Source organism: Somniosus microcephalus, chromosome 32 (genome assembly GCF_052327205.1).
Source record: "Somniosus microcephalus isolate GS21.2 chromosome 32, FLI_Smic_1.0, whole genome shotgun sequence".
Lineage (NCBI taxonomy): Eukaryota > Metazoa > Chordata > Chondrichthyes > Squaliformes > Somniosidae > Somniosus > Somniosus microcephalus.
The window spans coordinates 18590922-18611699 of record NC_141018.1 but is presented as its reverse complement, the minus strand read 5'-3'; the positions used below and the strand labels follow the sequence as shown (position 1 = coordinate 18611699).

The following is a 20778-nucleotide window of genomic DNA, read 5'->3' as shown; positions in this document are numbered from 1 at the left end:
TGCTGCCTATATTCTACTTTAAGGCCCTCCTGAAAATCCACCTCGACACCCCTCCTCCTTAATTCAGTGTCCATTTTTAGCTGATTACACCTCTTTGAAGTTCCTTGGGATGTTTTTCTAAGTTTTATGTAAATGCATATTGTTGTCTGAAAATTTAGATACCTTGGACAGGATTCCATCCACAAATTATATATTAAAATTATAAACTGACCCCAGTGGCACACCACTAACAACCAGCTACCATCCTGATACCCCTCCATGCACTGCCACTTGTTTCTGTCCATCAACCAGCCAGTTTCTAATGTAGTCCAACACATTGCCATTTATTCCATGGGACTGAACTTCATACTGTAGTCTTGTATGTAGCAGTGTGAAATGCCTTTCTGAAATCCAGAACTATAACATTCACTGCTTCGCCCTTATTTACTAGATCCATAATCTCAAATCAAATGAATTGTTTACACCCAACATGCTGCTTCTGAAACTATATTGGCTATCTAAAATTAACCCCTGCCCTACATGATGATTTCTTACATTAGCCCTTAGTTTCAAATAATTTTCCCACAGTCAAGGTAAGACTTACAGGCCTAATTTAATGGTTCATCCATAGTCTCCTTAAAAAGGGAGTCAATTTGCTACTCTCCAACATGTGGCTTAGCGAGTCCAGTAAGCACTGGAAAATATCGGTATGGGGGGGATTCACAATACCGCAGGCTAACTCCTTCAAAACCCTGGGACGAAAACTGTCAGACCCCAAGGACGCAACATCCTTGAGCTTCTGCAACTTCCCAGTATATTCTCTTTTGCGATTTTAAATGTTTCTAACCTACGCCCACCATTAAATTGTATCTTCGCTTTTGATGTTTCCCCCCCCCCCTCTCCTTTTTTGTGAACTGTTGCAATGCATTGGGTTAGCAACATCCCTGCCTTCAGCTACCACCTCCCCATTATAATTTCCTAGAAATAAAGACTTGCATTTATATAGCACCTTTCACGACCTCAGGACAATGAAATACTGTTGTAGCGTCATCACTGTTGTAATGTAGGAAATGCGGCAGCCAATTTGCGCACAGCAATTTCCACGAACAGCAATTTGATAATGACCAGACAATGTCTTTTAGTGATTTTTTTCAGTATGGTTGAACTATTTGCTTAACTATAACATATTTGAAGGTAGCTTTGCTGTTCTCTCTTAATGTTTGCAGCTATATTGGCCCAGAAATTCGGGTCGGGGGCTTCCCGCGGGTGCAAGCCCCCGACCTACACTTACCTAGCGCGCCGGCAGTTGACCTCTTGGCCTGCGTGGAATTCCTCTCCGAGGCCTGTCCCAGAAGCCGGCGCGCTATGCTGGCGTGTCCCAGGGGCGTAGTTAGTGCGAAGCGTCCCCTGGGATCACGTGAGCAACAGGCAGCCAATCGGAGCAGGGAATGCTCCATTCATAAGTCTTGACAGATAGACCTGTCAAAATGTATAAATGCTGAGGCTGTAAAACTGTACTTTACCTTCAAATAATTTTTTTTTTAAATCACACTTTGTAAATAAACTATAAATGACATTAAATAACTTTTAAACAAAAATTTAAATTTTTGAAAAAAATAATTTTATAAAAAAACGGGGCTAAAAATAAACTTACCTTGCTTTAAAGTATTTAAAAGTAAAAAACCTGTGGAAAAAATGTTTTAATTTTAAATAATTGACCACTAACCTTTGAAAATGGAGTCCTTACGGCTGCTTTTTACATTTCTAAAATGTACAGACTTACCCGCACGTTAAAACCTGGGGGGAAAAAAGGAAGTTCAACGCGCACGCGCAGACTCCCGCGCGCACACGTTCGACCTCTGAACCCCTTGGTTCAGAGGATCGGAAGTGCCGGTTTCCCGCGCATGCGTAGTGCATGCAAGATTCCGGCACTTCCATCGGGTCCACGCGTGAGTACTCCGTCCGTACTCACGCGTTGGGACCCGAATTTCTGGGCCATACTATTCCTGTTCTCTCAGCAGCTTCCTGTTATTTCTGAGTATGCCTTTAGAGATCTATCTTGTGTCTTTCCTGAATGCTAATGTTTTGTATGCTTTCTCCTTCTTCCCAATTAATTTTCTTTAATAAATTTAAGCTCTCGAGAGTCTGTTAGTTTTTTAAACTACACAGCATCTCTTAATGACAAAGGAATAAACATGCGAGTCCAAAAAATGAGCAGAACTAATAAAAATGCACCAAAGATAGCCACAGAACTACATCAGACCAAGGCAGCGAGAGACTTTGGAACATTTGTCATTGGGCATTTTCCAAATTTTGCGTAGACTAGGATCTGATGTCAAAGTTTATTGATTGCTCTGTTCATTACTGATATAAAGTCACAATGTGGTACTTAATGAAGGAAGAATTGCCTCTGTTGATTGAAGATATTTGTGTTGTCTAGACTTGTGCAGTTTAGTTTTCATTTTGCATGCCCATTTATACATCAAACATTGGATAAAATCATATTAATACCATGGTAGTTTGTTTGTATAACCTCTTTTAAAGCAGTAATCTTTATTGTTTTTTATTGCTTAATTTTGAATACAGCTCTCTCAGTCACCCTTGAGGTGCTTACTACAGGAAACTTTCTGGTATCCGGCACTGACGGGACCGAGCTGTTGCCGTTCCATCAAAACTGCCGGAGAAACCAGCGCTAATGTTAAAACATACGGAGCTTCTGAGCTCCGTGTGAAGCAACAAACCCTGTTGCTTAGCAACAGCTTCAAAACAGTCAGCGTAGCTTGCAAGTGTCTCTGTAGCTAAGCAACAGCTTCAGCTAGACCTTGCAGAGCCACGACGAGAAAAAAAGCAACGAGAAGTAAAAAAAACTTATCTGAACCGACTCCTGAATTTTGCCGGTGGATAGAGCTTTCCGGACATTTAACCTCCAGTTAAACAAAAGTTTCCTGTATATGCCTTGTTGAGCCACTGTGGGAGGACCAGCCTGAGAGGAGAGGGCTTAAAGGTGGTAGATGTGTCTTACCAAAAACTGTTCTCTCCTGCTCTGTCACTATACAACATGGAGTTGTCATTTCTTAGTGGTCTAACATATCACAGAAATCACAGAATCACAGAAACCCCACAGTGCAGATGGAGGCCATTTCAGCCCATCGAGCCTGCACCGACACATATCCCACCCGATCCCCGTAACCCCTACACCAACACATATCCCACCCTATCCCCGTAACCCCACGTATTTAATCCCCCTAACACTAAGGGTCAATTTATCATAGCCAATCAACCTAACTCACACATCTTTGGACTCACATATCTCTATCCTTTTCTTGCTTCTGACATATTTAAAGGTGCCTGTGACTAAAATATATTTTTTGTCTTGTGTTCGTTTATTGATTTAAATCCCGTATTAGAAATAGTGCCTAAAGGCTTAATTATGGTTTTTGGTGAGCTGGTTTTGCAAGACAAAAATATGCATTTCATTATGGCAGATGATAGTCAATTAATAGGTATCTAGGCATTGACTTTTACTCTGTTAACGTGGACTGAATGGGGAAGTATTGAGTGGTGCCCTTTTTATAGTACCTCTAATGGCTGGTTGGAAGAGGTGTTTCATTCCAATTACAACAGGCATTTCAACTGGAGAATAAACATCATACATCGCTGTGAAAGAATGGTGGTCCAATCTTAATAAGCAAAGGCGCTAATTATTGGCAAGTCAGGATAGTTGGAACAAAAAGGTATGGGCAGAATGGGTACAGCATTATTGAAATGTAATAGTTCCAGGAAATAATGGAGTAAGTGACCTATGCCATTAGTTGCGCTGTGCCATAATTTCCCGGGACATTTGTGCCGCTCTACCGACACCCTCGCCTAAACAGAGGAACATTTGTTTTCATAGCTCTGCCCAGCATTGCAGAATGAAAAATAATGGCGCAGGTGACTTGGTTATGATGTGATTTCTGGCCCTCACATGACTCTCGGCCTGGGAGGCCAACAAAGGGACCATTAAATAATGAAAAAGAAAGAACTTGCATTTATAAAGCGCCTTTTATGATCACAGGACTTCCCAAAGTGCTTTACAGCCAATTAAGCACTTTTGTAGTCACTGTTGTAATATAAGAAAAGAGGCAGCCAATTTGCGCACAGCAAGGTCCTGCAAACAGCAATATGATAATGAACAGGTGATCTGTTTTAGTGATGTTGTTTGAGGGATTAAATATTGGCCAGAACTCCCCTGCTCTTCTTTGAAATAGTGCCAGGGAATCGTTTGCGTCCACCTGCGAGAGCAGACGGGCCCTCGGTTTAGCGTCTCATCCGAAGACGGAACCTCCGACAGTGCAGCACTCGCTCAGTACTCCACTAGAAGTGTCAGCCGGATACTGTGCTCAAGTCCCTCAGTGGCGCCTCAATCCTGCAGATATGAAATTGTTCAGATTTTTTCCTAACTTTTAGTTTTGGCAGGTTGCGGGGAGCCCTCGCCCTTGGAGTCCCCAGTAGCTGACCTCACCAAAGCACCAGCTCATCCAGTAGAGCATGCAGATCATTGGCCCCAAAGTTTGGGGCCTCTTTCTTTGAGTCCTCTTGCGACATCTCTGTGGGGAAGGGATTGCGCAGACACTGAAAATGACTTTTCAGTGTTTTTCTAAATACTTTAACTGAAATTATCTTTTAAAAATTGATTTAAGGTGATTTCAGAAGATGCAGCTCACTTCCCTCCCAGAGTTATGGCGTCTGTTCTCCGCTTTTTATAGTGCCGTGTGGTTGGTCTGAGGCACAAGCCATTGGCTGGGCCGTGAGCGAGATCCCTGATTCGTCACTGACCTTTCCAGCAAATCTTGGCGTAGTTATAGTGCGAGATGATGGGAGATTGCAAATGCCTGATTAACGACATGCATCACGCACCATGCTGTTCCAGCAAATTCCTGCCTGCGACTTGGCTGTGGAGAGCTCTTTGAAGTGAGGGAATCGAGTAGGCACTTCATAATATTTTGCTGAGTGTGATGGACAATCGTATCTGTTTATTCAGTCTCCTCCAGCAGATTTCTTTTAATTGTGGATGCATTTATCTGCTTTTAATTGTCTTTTTCCCCCTTAATTAGTATTTTGTTTAAGTTTGTCTTTAACTATTTGTGGATGACAGATGTGCTGCCATTGTAATTTTGATGTGTATTTGTAGTTTCCTTTTTTTGGGATGGTTTTCTGTGTAATCCTACGGATGAAATTCCTAATGTTAATTTGATGTTGAAAGTATAAAGCTGCAATTAAATAGTGGATTTTCCTTGGGGCATAAAAGAGATGATGGATTGGGTTTTAAAAGAAACAGACCAGTTTGTTTTTTTAAGTTGCTATGTTGATTTTTAACTTAAAAGATGCAGTGCGGATTTGACCCTCATTTCTCGGAGTTCCCATTCTCAGCCATGTCGCTGAAGGCCACGAGTATGTCATCTGCAGTTCCTTTCTGTTGCAGTTGGTGAACACTGCATAGAGACGAGAGGTGAAGCAAGAAAGGGAAAGTGTAATTAGATTGTAAATACTCTTTGAAGTGAGCGGAAGATGATCAATAATTGGCAGTATTTCAAACTATTAAAATCTGTGAAGGGTACAGCTAGTGCACCCTATTTTATTCTCGGGTAGTATTCTTGGATGCATCCAGGTGAAACTTGGAACATGTAGAGGCTGAATAGAAATAGACCATTTTTCTGCTGATCGTAGCAGTGAATAACTCATCCTTCATCCTGTGGCATACCATTCACTCTTGTTGTAATGTAAGGATCTTATGGATTTTTTTTTAGCTTTGTACAATTTTCCGAAATGTTTTATAATTGATGGCAGGTAGACTGATGGAGTGCTGCCGTACGTGAAGGCTGAGTGGAATGGAGCTACACAGCCTGCAACTCTCTTGTGTTGCATAGATACGATTACCCAGTTTGGGGCGGGGGGGTAGGGGAGGGATTGTGAACTCTCGTTCAGATGGTGATCTGACCAGAGGTGTCTGTGTCTGCACACAAGGCAGGTGGTGAAGGGTCTCGCCTGAATATTGTATCCATATGTGTGTGAGCAGGGAGGAGTCTTTCCTGAGGCGTATATATGTGTGCACAAAAAGGGATGTCTTTCCTGAAGGTGGTGGTTTCTTCTATCTTGGGCATTTAAGGTAGCATGATTTTGGGGAGGGAAAACCCGGAAAAGTATTTTGTATTTATATTGCACTTTTAACGTAGTAAAACGTCTCACGGTGCTTCACAGGAGCGTTATCAAACAAAATTTGACACCGAGCCATGTAAGGAGATAGTAGGGCAGGTGCTTGGTCAAACAGGTAGCTTTTAAGGAGCGTCTTAAAGGAGGAAAGAGAGGTAGAGAGGCGGAGTGGTTTAGGGAGGGAATTCCAGAGCTTAGGGCCTCGGCAACAGAAGGCACGGCCACCAAGGGTGGAGCGATTAAAATCAGGGATACTTGAGGTCAGAATTGGAGGAGCGCAGATATCTCGGAGGGTTCTAGGGCTGGAGCAGATTACAGAGATAGGGAGGGGCGAGGCCATGGAAACATAGAAACATAGAAGATAGGAGCAGGAGTAGGCCATTCGGTCCCTCGAGCCTGTTCCGTCATTTAATGAAACTCCAGTATGATTTGGACAGGTTGGGTGATTGGGCAGAAGCATGGCAGATGCAATATAACGTGGATAAATGCGAGGTTATCCACTTTGGTGTCAAAAACAGGAAGGCAGATTATTATCTGAACGGCAATAGATTGGGAGAAGGGGAAGTGCAACGAGACCTGGGTGTCCTTGTGCACCAGTCGCTGAAGGTAAGCATGCAGGTGCAGCAGGTGGTTAAGAAGGCAAATGGTATGTTGGCCTTTGTAGCGAGAGGGTTTGAGTGCAGGAACAAGGATGCCTTGCTGCAGCTGTACAGGGCCTTCGTGAGACCGCATCTTGAGTATTGTGTGCAGTTTTAGTCGCCTTATCTGAGGAAGGATGTTCTTGCCATGGAGGGAGTGCAGCGAAGATTCACCAGACTGATACCTGGGATGGCAGGAATAACGTATGAGGAGAGAATGGGTCGATTGGGCTTATACTCGCTGGAGTTTAGAAGAATGAGAGGGGATCTCATTGAAACTTATAAAATTCTAACAGGACTAGACAGACTAGATGCAGGAAGGATGTTCCCGATGGTCGGGGAGTCCAGAACCAGGGGTCACAGTCTAAGGATAAGGGGTAAGCCATTTAGGACAGAGATGAGGAGGAATTTCTTCACCCAGAGAGTGGTGAACCTGTGGAATTCTCTACCACAGAAGACAGCAGAGGCCAATTCATTAAATATATTCAAGAAGGAGTTGGATATATTTCTTAAGGCTAAGGGGATCAAGGGATATGGGGAGAAGGCAGGAACAGGGTACTGAATTTGGATGATCAGCCATGATCTCATTGAATGGCGGAGCAGGCTCAAGGGGCCGAATGGCCTACTCCTGCTCCTATCTTCTATGTTTCTATGAAGCGCCTTGGTGCGTTTTACTACGCTAAAGGCACTCTATAAATGCAATCTGTTGTGTTACCGATGCAATCTGCGTGCGCGTGACTGACAGTGGGGAGCGTTCAGTGTTTTCCAGCTACATGTAGTGCATTCCTCAATGTGAGAGTGTTTACCTTTCGGGAGAGTCTGGCCTGTATGAAAGAGGAAAGCTATGGGGGTTTTTTTTTGCTCTTTTCTTTCTTCAAAAAGAACAGCTACACTCGCTGCCAGAGTTTCATTGCAATCAGGCTGTTTGCAACACAGATATTCGAGAGTGGCAACAATGTACAGGTTCCTGGAACTCCTAATTACCAGCACTAATCTACATGTATTACTGTAAATGCAAATTGTTTTAATTCGATTAGCGAGCCAAATAAAGATGCACGTAGTGTGCCTTATTTATTGTCAGTGCCTTGCCCTTTCCGTGGAGTTCAATATAGGAAATCTATGGATACTACAGATTTACTGTAACCATTTTTAAAGAAGTCAGATGCAACAGTACAAATGCTGCAGTGTTTGACCAATATTTCCTCTCCTAATAAAATGTTTGGGGCTCAAATTGAATTTGATGAGGACTGTCAAGAGAAAATGTATGGCAAAGGTTTTTTTTTAAGTATTGATAGGTTTTTTTTGTACTCAATAGATTAGTGCGCCAATCACAGCAAGACCCATGCTTGCAACATTTAGTATTTGTAACCTGCCTTTCATAGAAAATAGGAGCAGGAGTAGGCCAGTAGGCTCTTCGAGCCTGCTCCACCATTCAATATGATCATGGCTGATCCTCTATCTCAATACCATATTCCCGCTCTCTCCCCATACCTCTTGATGCCTTTTGCGTCTAGAAATCTATCTATCTCCTTCTTAAATATATTCAGTGACTTGGCCTCCACAGCCTTCTGTGGTAGAGAATGTCACAGGTTCACCACCCTCTGAGTGAATAAATTTCTCATCATCTCAGTCCTGAATGTCCTACCCCATATCCTGAGACTGTGACCCCAGTAGATCTTTGCTGCTGTTTCTTTCTGTCGTACCACCTGTAGGATGTTGGCCTCATATTTGAACCCATTTTATTTCACAAGTAAGATGTAGTTGTAGCTAACATTGTGTTCTGTTTTTCTTTTAAGGTTTTTCTAAGTTTCCAATCATGGGTGACATGAAGACCCCAGATTTTGATGACCTCCTAGCTGCTTTTGACATTCCTGATCCAGACCTCGATGCCAAGGAGGCTATCCAGTCGAGCAGCGAGGAGTCAGAAGGTCACCTGAAGCAAGCAGGGATGGATATAGATGAGTTGTCTATACACCACGCCATACCTGACGTCCCAGTGGTGAGTGTTATCGTTAAGAACACCAGTCGCCAAGAATCCTTCGAGTCCATCACGGAGAAGGATGGCCATCAACTTGGACAGAATCTGCTTCAAAATGGCTTTCGAAATTCTGATATTACCTCTGACACCCATAGTCTTGGAAATAGCTACAACAAAATGGTCACTGCTTTCATCAATGGAGATAGTTCCAGAAACTACTCTGATAAATTTGACACACCAAGGTCAGAAACCCTACCAACATTTAGTCAGTTTAGTCCTATTTCTAGCCCAGAGCCAGAAGAAAGCATGCAGGATTCTGGTATTGTAGATAACATTAAACGGGTCGAGAGATCTTACCTTGGTTCTGTAGGCCTGTATATTTCTACAGAGAGTTCTCTGATGCACAATACAAGAGAACAGCCTGAACAAGCTGTGACGGAGCTGAGCATGTTTGATGAATACTCTAAAAAACGAGAGAAAGCAAACGAGATTATAAACTGTAAAGTGAAGGAGGCCATCTTGGGACAGAGGACAAACTCGGCAAACGCATCTGAAGAAACAGAGCAAGAGAACAAAGACTTTAACAAAAGCAACAGTTTGTTTGACAGTTTGCAGTTGTCAAGTGACCTGCATAATAATAGCTTCGAAGAGTCAAAGAACAGCAGTGTTCCAGAGATGAGCTTGTGCCCTTCTGTGCCACCTCGCCAGCAACTAAAGTCAGCTCATTCAAAGCTGTCTTCTTGCTTAGCAGCATTGGTAGCTCTTAATGCCAAAAAAACATCAGAGTTCCCAAACGAAGAACAGAAAGAAAACTCTAAAGAACCCTTGCTGGCTTTGAAGGACGGGGTCAAGGGCAGCCCCAAAATGGCTAAGTCACCAAAGAGCCCAAGAAGTCCTATGGAGGGAGTAAAGAAACTGATGAACAAACAGCCTGATAGCCCAAGGAGTGTGTCCAGTGACTACAGTGGCAAAGGATCCCCATACATTGCAACAGGTTCACCGCCAGCCATCCCAAAAGTAAGGATCAAAACCATTAAAACATCTTCAGGTGAAATTACCAGGACTGTGACCAGGATAATGCCCGACTCCGAACAGAGCGAGTCGAGGAGTTCACCTGAACAGTCGGTGACTGACGTGGCTTTTACTGAGGAATTGAGCTCAAGATCTAGCCCTGTGACCTGTGCACCATCGCAGACCCACACTTCAACCGCAGTGGAAAATGGAAAGAAGCAAATGTCCACCAGAAACATGGCTAATGCAGTCAATCCTCTGTCTAGTATACCTGTCAAAGGGACTGCTTCCCAGGCGTTTGATGAAAATGTAGACGGCAACAGCAACTTGAAAGCCACGGCTGTAACAAATGCGCCACCGGAGAATGCTAGCAATGCCATCATGAATGTTGCTGGCGTGGTCCAACTGCAGAAGCAGGCGGCGGTAAAGCAGCCACCCGCTGCCTCCAGCACAAGTCTCCTGCCAAAAGCTGCTCACTTGGCAAGCCTTAACTTGGTTCCGCATAGCGTCGCTGCCACTGCTACAGCGAGGTCCAGTACTTTGCGGCCGAGCCAACAAATGATCGCCACCCAGGTGGTCACAGTGCCACTGGTGCAGCAAGTCAGAAAAACGGTTCCGCAAAACAGTGAATCTCCTACTTCAATTCAGAACGTTGTTGTCGAGGCTTTTAACAAACTGTTAAACAGTACCAATCCTGTGCCAATCTATGCTCCAAACCTTAAACCGCCCGCAGACAGTAATGTATCCATGCCAGCTCGTGGCTATCGCTGTTTGGAATGTGGAGATGCATTTGCTCTGGAAAAGAGTTTATCACAGCATTATGAGAGGCGGAGTGTCCACATTGAGGTGATGTGTAGCCATTGTTCCAAACTGATGGTCTTCTTCAACAAGTGCAGTTTGCTTTTACACGCACGGGAACACAAGGGCAAAGGCGCTGTTATGCAGTGCTCTCAGTTACAGATGAAGCCCATCCCTTCGGACCAAATGTTTTCAACCACCCCAGTGACCTCTACTGTGACCTTGGGTCCTCCAGCCCAGGCTGTGACTTCTGCTGCCCAAGCGGTTAGGGGTCTGACAGTAATTGGAATGGGTAGCCCAGCTTTCAGCCACCCTGCCATGCCCCTGCACTGTGATCCCCTTAGATTAATACGTCACGGGTTAAAATGCCTCGAATGCTATCAACAGTTCCAGGATTACGCTAGCCTTGCAGGACACTACCAGCTGGTAACAGATGATGCTGAGGCAACGGTGAGTAAATTCAAACTATATAGAGAATCGTCTTGTCTCAATCAAGGGGGAAGGTAATGCACGCAACATCATTTCTTGAAGTTTATCAATACAGGTAGACTATCCTTTATCCGCACTTCTGAAAACCGAAAACCTCTGAAAACTGAAAGTTTTTTTGTGGAGCGTAAGTCGTGCGCACGACATAACCCGAGTGGCGCCAAACATGACCCGACGCGGCCGATGCTTTTCTGACCTGATTTGCGGGCCAGCTTAGCGTAGGAGTCAGCCGATATCCGGCTTTCCCACAACTGGCGGCGGCAGTCGAGCCCCAGACCCCCGCTAAGTCAAGGAATTCAGACACGGAGCAGGGGGAGCTGTAAACAGACTGGGAGCGGCAGCACAGAGAAGCAGGAAGGGGAATGAGACACGGAACAGCCGCAAGAGGTAGCCTGAACTTTTAAAATTTATATTAAATACAAATACTAATTACCAAATTAATGTTCAGAGTTTCCCAGTCTGAAATAGTACCTTCTGAAATCCGAAAATTTCCAAAAACCGAAACACAGCTGGTCCCAAGGTTTTCGGATAAGGGATAGTCAACCTGTATACTGTACATGGGATGTTATTTCTACTTTTTGTGCTCATCAATATGAGGTAGATTAGTGCCGGAGAATAGAACTCGTTGCCATTTAAGACATGCACAGTCAGCATCAAGCATTATAGCACAGCTAGTTGCAGAGTTCTTTCTAAGCTGCCCCAACACCATACCACAGCTCCAACCTCAGAAGACCCCCCCCACCCCCCCCCCCCCCCCCCCTGCCTTACTACATCAATGTGACATTTTTTTCCATTTCTCGTTCCAGGCATCTTGTGGTATCCGAGTGAGATTGCCAATTAGTGCTCAGTTAGGTGCACATTTGTGTTGTCAGTCCATGGCCACTAGAAACTGGATTGAGACTGCCAAACTCATTTCATATAAGATCCTTATAGCCCGTTGACAGAGGAGATTTTCACCCCATCAGTATAGGCTGGATTATAATAACCTATATATCCCAGATGTGAAATGCCAGTGTCTAAATCCATTATGCTACCCCATTCCAAGAGTAATGTATAGGTGTTATCTGCCACTTTTGGAATGCTGATTTCAGAAAGCTCCTCAAATCAGCACCAGCTCTTTACTTTCTCTCTCCATGGCCACCCTGTGCCATGCAGTATCTCTGGTCAAATGGGCTGGCAGACAATCTACTGCAATGCCTTTACAAATACTACTGAGCCACAAGAAGGTGCACAACAATGGTATGAGGTGGAAGAAAAGTCCTAGCCTCAAACGTGCCTTTCCTCCAGATGGCTTGGCTGAGATCAGTTGCTCACAATGAATAAATTAGAGTCAAACTTTAAACCTGTGTTGTGGACACCCATTCTTGCTTTCCAACATAAATACTTCCTTAGACCTCAAACATAATGGCCCAGAAATTCGGGTCGGGGGCTTCCCGCGGGTGCAAGCCTCCGACCTGCACTTACCTAGCGCGCCGGCCGTTGAGCTGTGGGCCCGCGTGGGATTCCGATCCTGGGCCTCCTCCAACTGCCGGCGCGCAGTGCTTGCGTATCCCAGGGGCGCAGTTAGTTCGAAGCGTCCCCTGGGATCACGTGGGCCATGGAGAGCCAATGGTAACAGGGAATGCCCATTCATAAAATTGACAGGAAGAGCTGTCAAAACCATAAATACTATAAGCCCCAAAACATCACTAAAACTTCAAATAATTTTTTTTTTTATCACATTTTTAAAATGACTATATATAAATTACATAAAATAACTATTTTAAACAATAATTTAAATTTAAAAAAAAATTAATTACATTTTCTAACGGGGCTAAAAATAAACTTACCTTTCTTTAAAGTATTTAGAAATAATAAACCTGTGGAAAAAATGTTTTAATTTTAATTAATTCACCATTTACCTTGTTAAAAGTAGGCCTTGCGCCTGGTTTTTAAAAGTGTAACTCCTGGAGACTTACCCTCCCGGAGAACCCTGGGAAAAAAACGGAAGTTCCAGGCGTACGCGCTGCCTCTCCGGCGCACGCGTTCCACCTCTCAACCCCTTCTTTCAAGGGAACGGAAGTTCCGGTTTCCCGCGCTCGCGCAGTGCATGCACGAAACCGGCACTTTCGTTGGGCCTACGCGTGAGTACCCCGTGCGTACTCACCCGCGGAGACCCGAATTTCTGGGCCAATGAGAACAAAGTCTAGATTGGTTTGGTACTGAAAAAGCCAGGCGCATAGCATGCAGGTAAAAATGTCATCATATATTGTAGATGGGTGTTTTTTTTTACTCCCACATTGTATAAAGCCCCAGGATTTAGGTCATTGCGCCTGTTAATTCTTCATCTAAAAGTTTGCATTCTCAGCTGCTCGTGCCATATTCCCACTCTTGCATTGAGAGATTTTCCACATGCCGCCATCTAAGGTTTTTGGGGGTTTGAGGACTAGTAAAGCCAATTTCAGTTAGAATGAAACTGGTGGAATGGCACATGTCCCGTGGCTTTTACAGTATGGAAACCAGGCATTGTTTATCTATAGCGACACAACATTTTTGTGTGTGTGACGAGCGAGTGATATCCTCAGAACCAAGAATAGTAGACTTTACTTCTACAATATATGGAGGGTGTATATCATTTCAAAAATGCTGTACTGGTTCTATCTTTACATGAAGCTATACCTCCCAAGGACAGCTATAGGTTTCCAGAATTCAATGGGATGGATTTAAAACAAATAAATTATGCATAGACCAAAAGGGCAAGTTCAATTCTTGGTCTGTGCTGAGCCCAGTTGGGAGCGTTGCAATTGGTCTCAATATATCCAGGCTCGAAAGGGGAAAATAAGGCAAGGTTCCTGCTGCCTATTGCCATCCAGTGACCCTGCTGAACGTCAGGTGATAGTGCTGATCTTTAATGCCCCTCAGCTCACACATGAAGGATAGTCTTGGATGGTGGTGGACGGCAGTAGAAACATAAGCCAGCATGAGCCACCTGTCCTTCAGAGATGGGGGGAAGTTGGTGCTGGGAATGAAGTAGCCAGATGTGGGGTAGATGTGATGTACTTCTGCATTAGTAGAGTTAAAGAGGCACTCCCAATATTGAAGAATACCCCAGATACAAGGGTCGGCTCAGTGGCACCTGTCCATGTACGGGCGGTCCTATGCAAACTAAATTAAGATTGGAGAACCGCAGTCTGCGGTGCGCTTCCTATCACGTGCCCTCATTGGACCCTGGGGGCCACATGATGGTCCCCAGTTCCCAGCATCTAAATGTCAGCCTAAGGCAACTTGGACTTTCCCCCTCAGGAGGAAAATGTGCAGTCACTCCCGGACTACTGTTGTATACAGATCCCAGGAGCAGCAAGACAAATATCATCCGGAGAAAATCTCAATATTGTAGGGAGCTCATCACCTGCCTCTTCCTCCCCTTGTGGCAGGCTACAGATGTCTGCTGCTGTTTCTTGCCTCTCCCGGTTTGACATAGCTTGCAGCTGGGACCAGGGTGCCAGCCTTACCTATGCAAGTAATCCTGGGGCCAGAGATACAGCCGGGGTCAGGGGGCTATCGCCAGGGAGGGTGGAAGCCCCAACCCACCAGACATACCCCCTAACTGGGCCAGGATGTCATATCTGCCCCCCTCACTGCATCAGCTCTCCTGCAAATGTAACCAGCCTCATTTTTTTTAAAGGTGCTATTCTGACCCAGGCAGTGTGAGGAATTGGCTTCCCCTGTCCCTGACCACTGGGGTCCAGAAAGATGGTGGGCTATTTAGACCCAATATCCTTAATGAAAGCTCATGGGTTATTTTCTGTTGCTGATGGTGTTCTGTGTGACACTTAACACTTGCAGATCAGAATTGGGCATCATCACAGCCAAGTCTGAGCTGTTCAGGCACCGACTGTAAATCCAAGAAGTATAAATCTTGGCCTCTGTAAAGAACCTCTGTGATTGTTGCAGCTTGCAGGTTAGGTTATCTGGAACATTTGGTTTTAGCAGTATTAAATAATTGATTTAAATACATGCTGTAACCAATTAGTGTTCTGTTTTTAAAAAAAACACAGCTTAATGGAAGCAACTAGACCGATGTTAGCACAGCTCCCTCAAGCTTTTTGGCTCACTGACCCCACCAAGCTAGCTCCCTTGGCATCTCGGGCTTTGTCACCTCCTCCCAGCCAGCTCCAACTGGTTTTTTGCCCGCATTACAGCAGTGACTACACTTCAGAAGTACTTCATTGGCTATAAAGCACTCTGATGTCCTGAGGTTGTGAAAGGAGCTATATAAATGCAAGTCTATTTTTTTGGAGTCATTAACAGCTCTGTCAGATGGCCCCTCTCATCCAGTTCCTCTGGGCTTTTGTATGTAATAACTCCACCATTAGGCTATGCAGTGTGGTGGGTATCTAGTATTTAATGTTTACTCAATAGGTATGGGGCTGTTTGTCAAGTGATGAGTAGCGGGTTTTGCACGCAAATCACAGTACTGTGTCTGAGTGTAATAACACTCTGGCTGTGACATCTGGATACAATGTTTTCTACCAAAACTGTTCAGGAATTCTGACCTCCCACACACTTTTTTGCTGCTCTGTTCTGCCTCCATACCCCAAACAGTACCACCCAGCAATTAATGCTGACTAAAGGAGAGAATGCTTGCAGGATGTTTCCCCTGGCTGGGGAGTCTAGAACCAGGGGTCACAGTCTTAGAATAAGGGGTCGGCCATTTTGGACTGAGATGAGGAGAAATTTCTTCACTGAGAGGGTGGTGAATCTTTGGAATTCCCTACCCCCAGAGGGCTGTGGATGCTCAGTCGTTGAGTATATTCAAGACAGAGATCGCTAGATTTTTGACTATTAAGAGAATCAAGGGATATGGGGATAGTGCAGGAAAGTGGAGATGAGGTAGAAGATCAGCCATGATCTTATTGAATGGCGGCGCAGGCTCGAGCGGCCGAATGGCCGACTCCTGCTTCTATTTCTTATGTTCTTATGTAGCACCTTTCACATCCTCAGGATGTCCCAAAGTACTTGACAGCCAATGAAGTACTTTTGAAGTGTAGTCACTATTATAATGTAGGAAACGTGGCAGCCAATTTATGCACAGCAAGGTGCCAGAAACATCAGTGAGACAAAGAACCAGATAATCTGTTTTGGGGGTGTTGGTTGAAGGATAAATGTTGGCCAAGACACCGGGTGAACTCCCCTGCTCTTCTTCGAATAGTGGAATCTTTTATGTCCACCTGGGAAAGCAGATGGAGCCTCAGTTTAACACCTCCTCTGAAAAAGGGTACCTCCAACAGTGCTGTACTCACTCAGTACTGCACCGGTTAGACAGATTACAACTGGCTCAATCAGATTAGAAATGTAGGACTTTTTTTGAAATATGCATGGGCGTTTGTGTGTGTTTATTGGGAATGGAACGTTTTCCCACTTTCTGAGTACAACACTTCAAGGTCAGGTATAGAATGAAATGGACACGATATATCTGCCTCTTTACTTTCACAATAATGAGTCTTAATCCCTGCCTCAACAGCCATCACTGCACTTGAGTGTTGCTTCCATTTTGAAGCATCTAGGTCCGGCTGTCAGTTGCAGCCAGATTATGAGCAGTTCTATCTATCTCCCTGGGCACACTACCAGTTTGGAAATGCCATCTGTAAGGGACCTACCTGAAATGCATGTGTTCGATTCATACCCAGCGATGAAAGAACAGGCCCCTGCCTCACCTAGTCTTGAATTCCAATCCTTTATTTTCCCATCATCCTGTACAGGTTCTACGCCATGTTATTCTGTACTCTGGACATAGATACATAGAAGATAGGAGCCAGGAGTAGGCCATTCGGCCCCTCGAGCCTGCTCCGCCATTTAATGAGATCATGGCTGATCATCAAAATTCAGTACCCTGTCCCTGCTTTCTCCCCATATCCCTTGATCCCTTTAGCCTTAAGAAATATATCTAACTCCTTCTTGAATATATTTAATGAATTGGCCTCAACTGCCTTGTGTGGTAGAGAATTCCACAGGTTCACCACTCTCTGGGTGAAGAAATTCCTCCTCATCTCTGTCCTAAATGGCTTACCCCTTATCCTTAGACTGTGACCCCTGGTTCTGGACTCCCCCGCCATCGGGAACATCCTTCCTGCATCCTGGACTAACTTGGGCCTTCTCTAATTTGCTTTTGTTCAAGCAGTCCTTTCCCACCGACTCACTTAGTGTATTGGGGTGTCTGCTACTATCTGCTGTGCCTCAGAAAGGGAGATTCTGTAACCATTTAAACTGTTCCACGCAAAACAGAAACCAGTTTTCTTTCAGACACTTGCATTATCTTGGGATATTTTTCTGCAGAGTAGGATTAATTGGATACTGTAAAACTAGTTACTATCTGAGGCCTGGATTAATGATCTGGCGACATCAGTTCAAATCCCACCATGGCAGCTGGGGAATTTAAATTCAATTAAATTAATCTGGAATTTTAAAAAAAAGCTAGTATCAGTAATGTTGACCATGAAATTACTGGATTGTTGTAAAAAAAAACATCTGGTTCACTAATGTCCTTTAGGGAAGGAAATCTGCCGTCCTTACCCGGTCTGGCCTATATGTGACTCCAGACCCACAGCAATGTGGTTGACTCTTAACTGCCCTCTGAAATGGCCCAGCAAGCCACTTAGTTGTTCAAGGGCGATTACGGATGGGCAATAAATGCTGGCCTTGCCAGCGACGCCCACATCCCGTGAACGAATAAAAAAAAATTCACTTTCAAATATCCAATTTTATTTTTTGCATTTTGTAGTTTGACAGTTCCGATTTAATCATATTTTCTTTAGTGCGGGGCGCAGTGAAGCTGCAAACCTCCAAAGAAAGACTTCAGGAAAAAATACCTCCAGTTCCACTTTATTGCCAAATAGCCATATTGTTAAGTGTGTGCATTCGATTTGCTTATTAGAACCATGAGCTGGCCACGTGGCCATGACGTAGAGCATTGAGCAGCAAAGGAGGCAACAGTGACCTGTGGTTACACCTCTTGACAGCTGGAAACTAAAACCGACTGCATCTCCGTAACTAAACGCAATCGGAGGCAGTTGTTGCACTCCAGCTTAAGATTATTATGGGAAATATTGAATAAAAACTCATCAATGTTAATTTGTTGACCAATAAGAAGAGACTGTTTTGATTCATTTTGTTAAGCGTTTTGCCTTCTGCCAGTTGAAATTTTTGGGATTGTTTCTAAAGTGTCATCTTTCTATTAACAAGAGTGCGGAACTTACCTTTAGAATATGACCTCTTTGGCCCTTATTGTTTTACCTTGACCAAGATTTAAAAATTCATTCTGCAATGCAAAGATCTTGTACGTATGCTTAGAATTTGCTTATTAATGCCCATTCTTGTTACTTGCTCTGCCATGTCTGTACAAATCTCGTACAAGGATGAAAATAAATAGAGAAACGTCTTATATGCAGGGGGAAAAAAAATCCCACGAGCACATAAGCGTACTTGGTAGGGCCTGAAGGGTGAGTGCTGGGATATTCCAGTCATATATTTTAATCTTACGACCCATAAGAACCTTTGTTGCCTGTGAGCTGAGCATGTCCATTGGTAGATTAATTTCTAAATCAGCACTGCTATTTCCTAAACATGTGTACTGGAGACAAATCAACGAGCTACAATTCAGTTTCCAAACCCCCCCCCCCCCATATGACTAGATGCAGGGAGGATGTTCCCGATGGTGGGGGAATCCAGAACCAGGGGTCACAGTCTAAAGATAAGGGGTAAGCCATTTAGGACAGAGATGAGGATGAATTTCTTTACCCAGAGAGTGGTGAACCTGTGGAATTCTCTACCACAGAAGGCAGTAGAGGCCAATTCATTAAATATATTCAAGAAGGAGTTGGATATATTTCTTAAGGCTAAAGGGATCAAGGAGTATGGGGAGAAAGCAGGGACTGGGTACTAAACTTGGATGATCAGCCATGATCGCATTGAATGGCGGAGCAGGCTCGAGGGGCCGAATGGCCTACTCCTGCTCCTATCTTCTATGTTTCTATGCAGTTTGTTTGGGACCGAATAAGGCGGCCTGTGAAAGTGATATGTATTTTTGGAATATTTTACAATTGCATTTCTTGCTTCTCTTTTTCTTTCTAAGACTTGTCGGCTCTGCCAGATGATGATGCCCAATAAATGCAGTTACGCTGCTCATCTCCGTATTCATGCACACAAGTCCCCTTACTGCTGTCCGGAGTGTGGTGCAGTGTGTCGTTCAGCTTATTTCCAAACTCACGTCAAGGAGAACTGCCTACACTATGCACAAACAGTAGTGTATAGGTCAGTATGCAAAGGGTATTCTCGCTCTGAATAATAGTTTTCTGAAAATAACTGGTTTGAATTCCCACTCCAACACAGTTAATACTTTGACATATGGAAGGGAAAGAAAGCACGGTTTGCTATTCCACACCTTCACTCTCTTCCTGCAGAAAGGTTAAAAGTTGATGATAATCCTGTCCCTACCAATTTCTAATACACTCCAGTGTGCCGATCATTGCTGGTGGAACTGAATATGCAGAGGTAGGGGCAGAGTAAAACAGGAGAATTGTAATTTTGGATAGTTTGGGTTTCTGGGATCTCATCTCCATCAATCAAAGAAAACCAAGTTGCCAGCATTGGCGGATGTATCAACACAATGGGAGACAGCATCATTCAACACGTTATTTCTGCACTGTGCAGTGGTTGTTGTCCACGAGAAGTGCAGAGTTTGAAGTAAGGTACCCGTCTCTTCTCTACTGGGAAGGAGAATTGGTAAGCAAGTTACACTGGGCAACAATTCACACTGCACCACTCCAGTACATTCTCTAATAGCTGGTAACAAACTGAGAGAGGCCTGAAAGTAGATTGCCTTTCCAGCCTCTTGACTTTTTTCTCGCCAGAGTGCAGTAAGCGAGATAACAACAGAAAACGCTGGAAAAACTCAGCAGGCCAGGGCAACATCCGCGGAGAGAGAAACAGAGTCAACGTCTCAGGTCGAAACCCTTCGTCAGGACTGAGAGAAAAAGGCAGGAAATGAAACAAAAGGCAGTTTGGGGGCTGGGAAATGGGGGAGGGGATGAAAGAAGAGACGTTAAGAGATATTCAAGGTGAGACGAGATGGTAATAGGACAGGTAAAGAAACAAACAATGGCTCTAGATGAAGTGTGAAATGCGCTGGCAGAGTGAGAGACAGCTGTCATGTGGGAGAGAGAAAAAAGGGAAAGTCACAAACCAAAAGTGTGGATAAAAAATATAAATGGGGCCGAGGTTATGATCTGAAGTTGTTGAACTCGATATTGAGTCCAGAAGGCTGTAAAGTGCCTAATCGGAAGATGAGGTGCTGTTCCTCGAGTTTACGCTGAGCTTCCGTGGAACAATGCAAGAGGCCGCAGACGGTGAGGGTCTCTCTCTTTGGGGTTGAGATGGGTTCAATATGATGTGCTTGGTGCTCGAAGAGTGGAACCAAGCAGACTCAGGAATCCAATACCTGAACTTATCGGCCTGCAGTACTGAATTGACCCTCCACCCTGGCTCATTATGGGACATGGAGGGGTAGACATGCCAATGAAAACTGAACTCCAGATAATCCTGCAGCCCTAACAGGTAGGAGGGTCCTGGCTGCGCAAACATTAATCGGTATGGATTTAGCAGGTTAAGCTCCAGTAGTGCCCCTGCATACTGTTGGAGGTTCCTACGCTTTGGCTGTAC

At 44.3% G+C, this 20778-nt stretch overlaps 1 protein-coding gene across 3 annotated transcripts in view; it reads left to right on the top strand.

Annotated features, from left to right (window-relative positions):
• Positions 1-20778, top strand: part of znf592 (zinc finger protein 592) — a 181564-nt gene that overhangs the window by 104551 nt on the left and 56235 nt on the right. For all 3 annotated transcript variants that reach the window (XM_085972194.1, XM_085972192.1, XM_085972193.1), the window contains exons 3-4: positions 8606-11046; positions 19193-19371. In XM_085972194.1, the coding sequence (XP_085828320.1) occupies positions 8626-11046; positions 19193-19371 (2600 nt within the window). In that variant the 5' untranslated portion in view covers positions 8606-8625. The remainder of the gene's footprint in view (positions 1-8605; positions 11047-19192; positions 19372-20778) is intronic.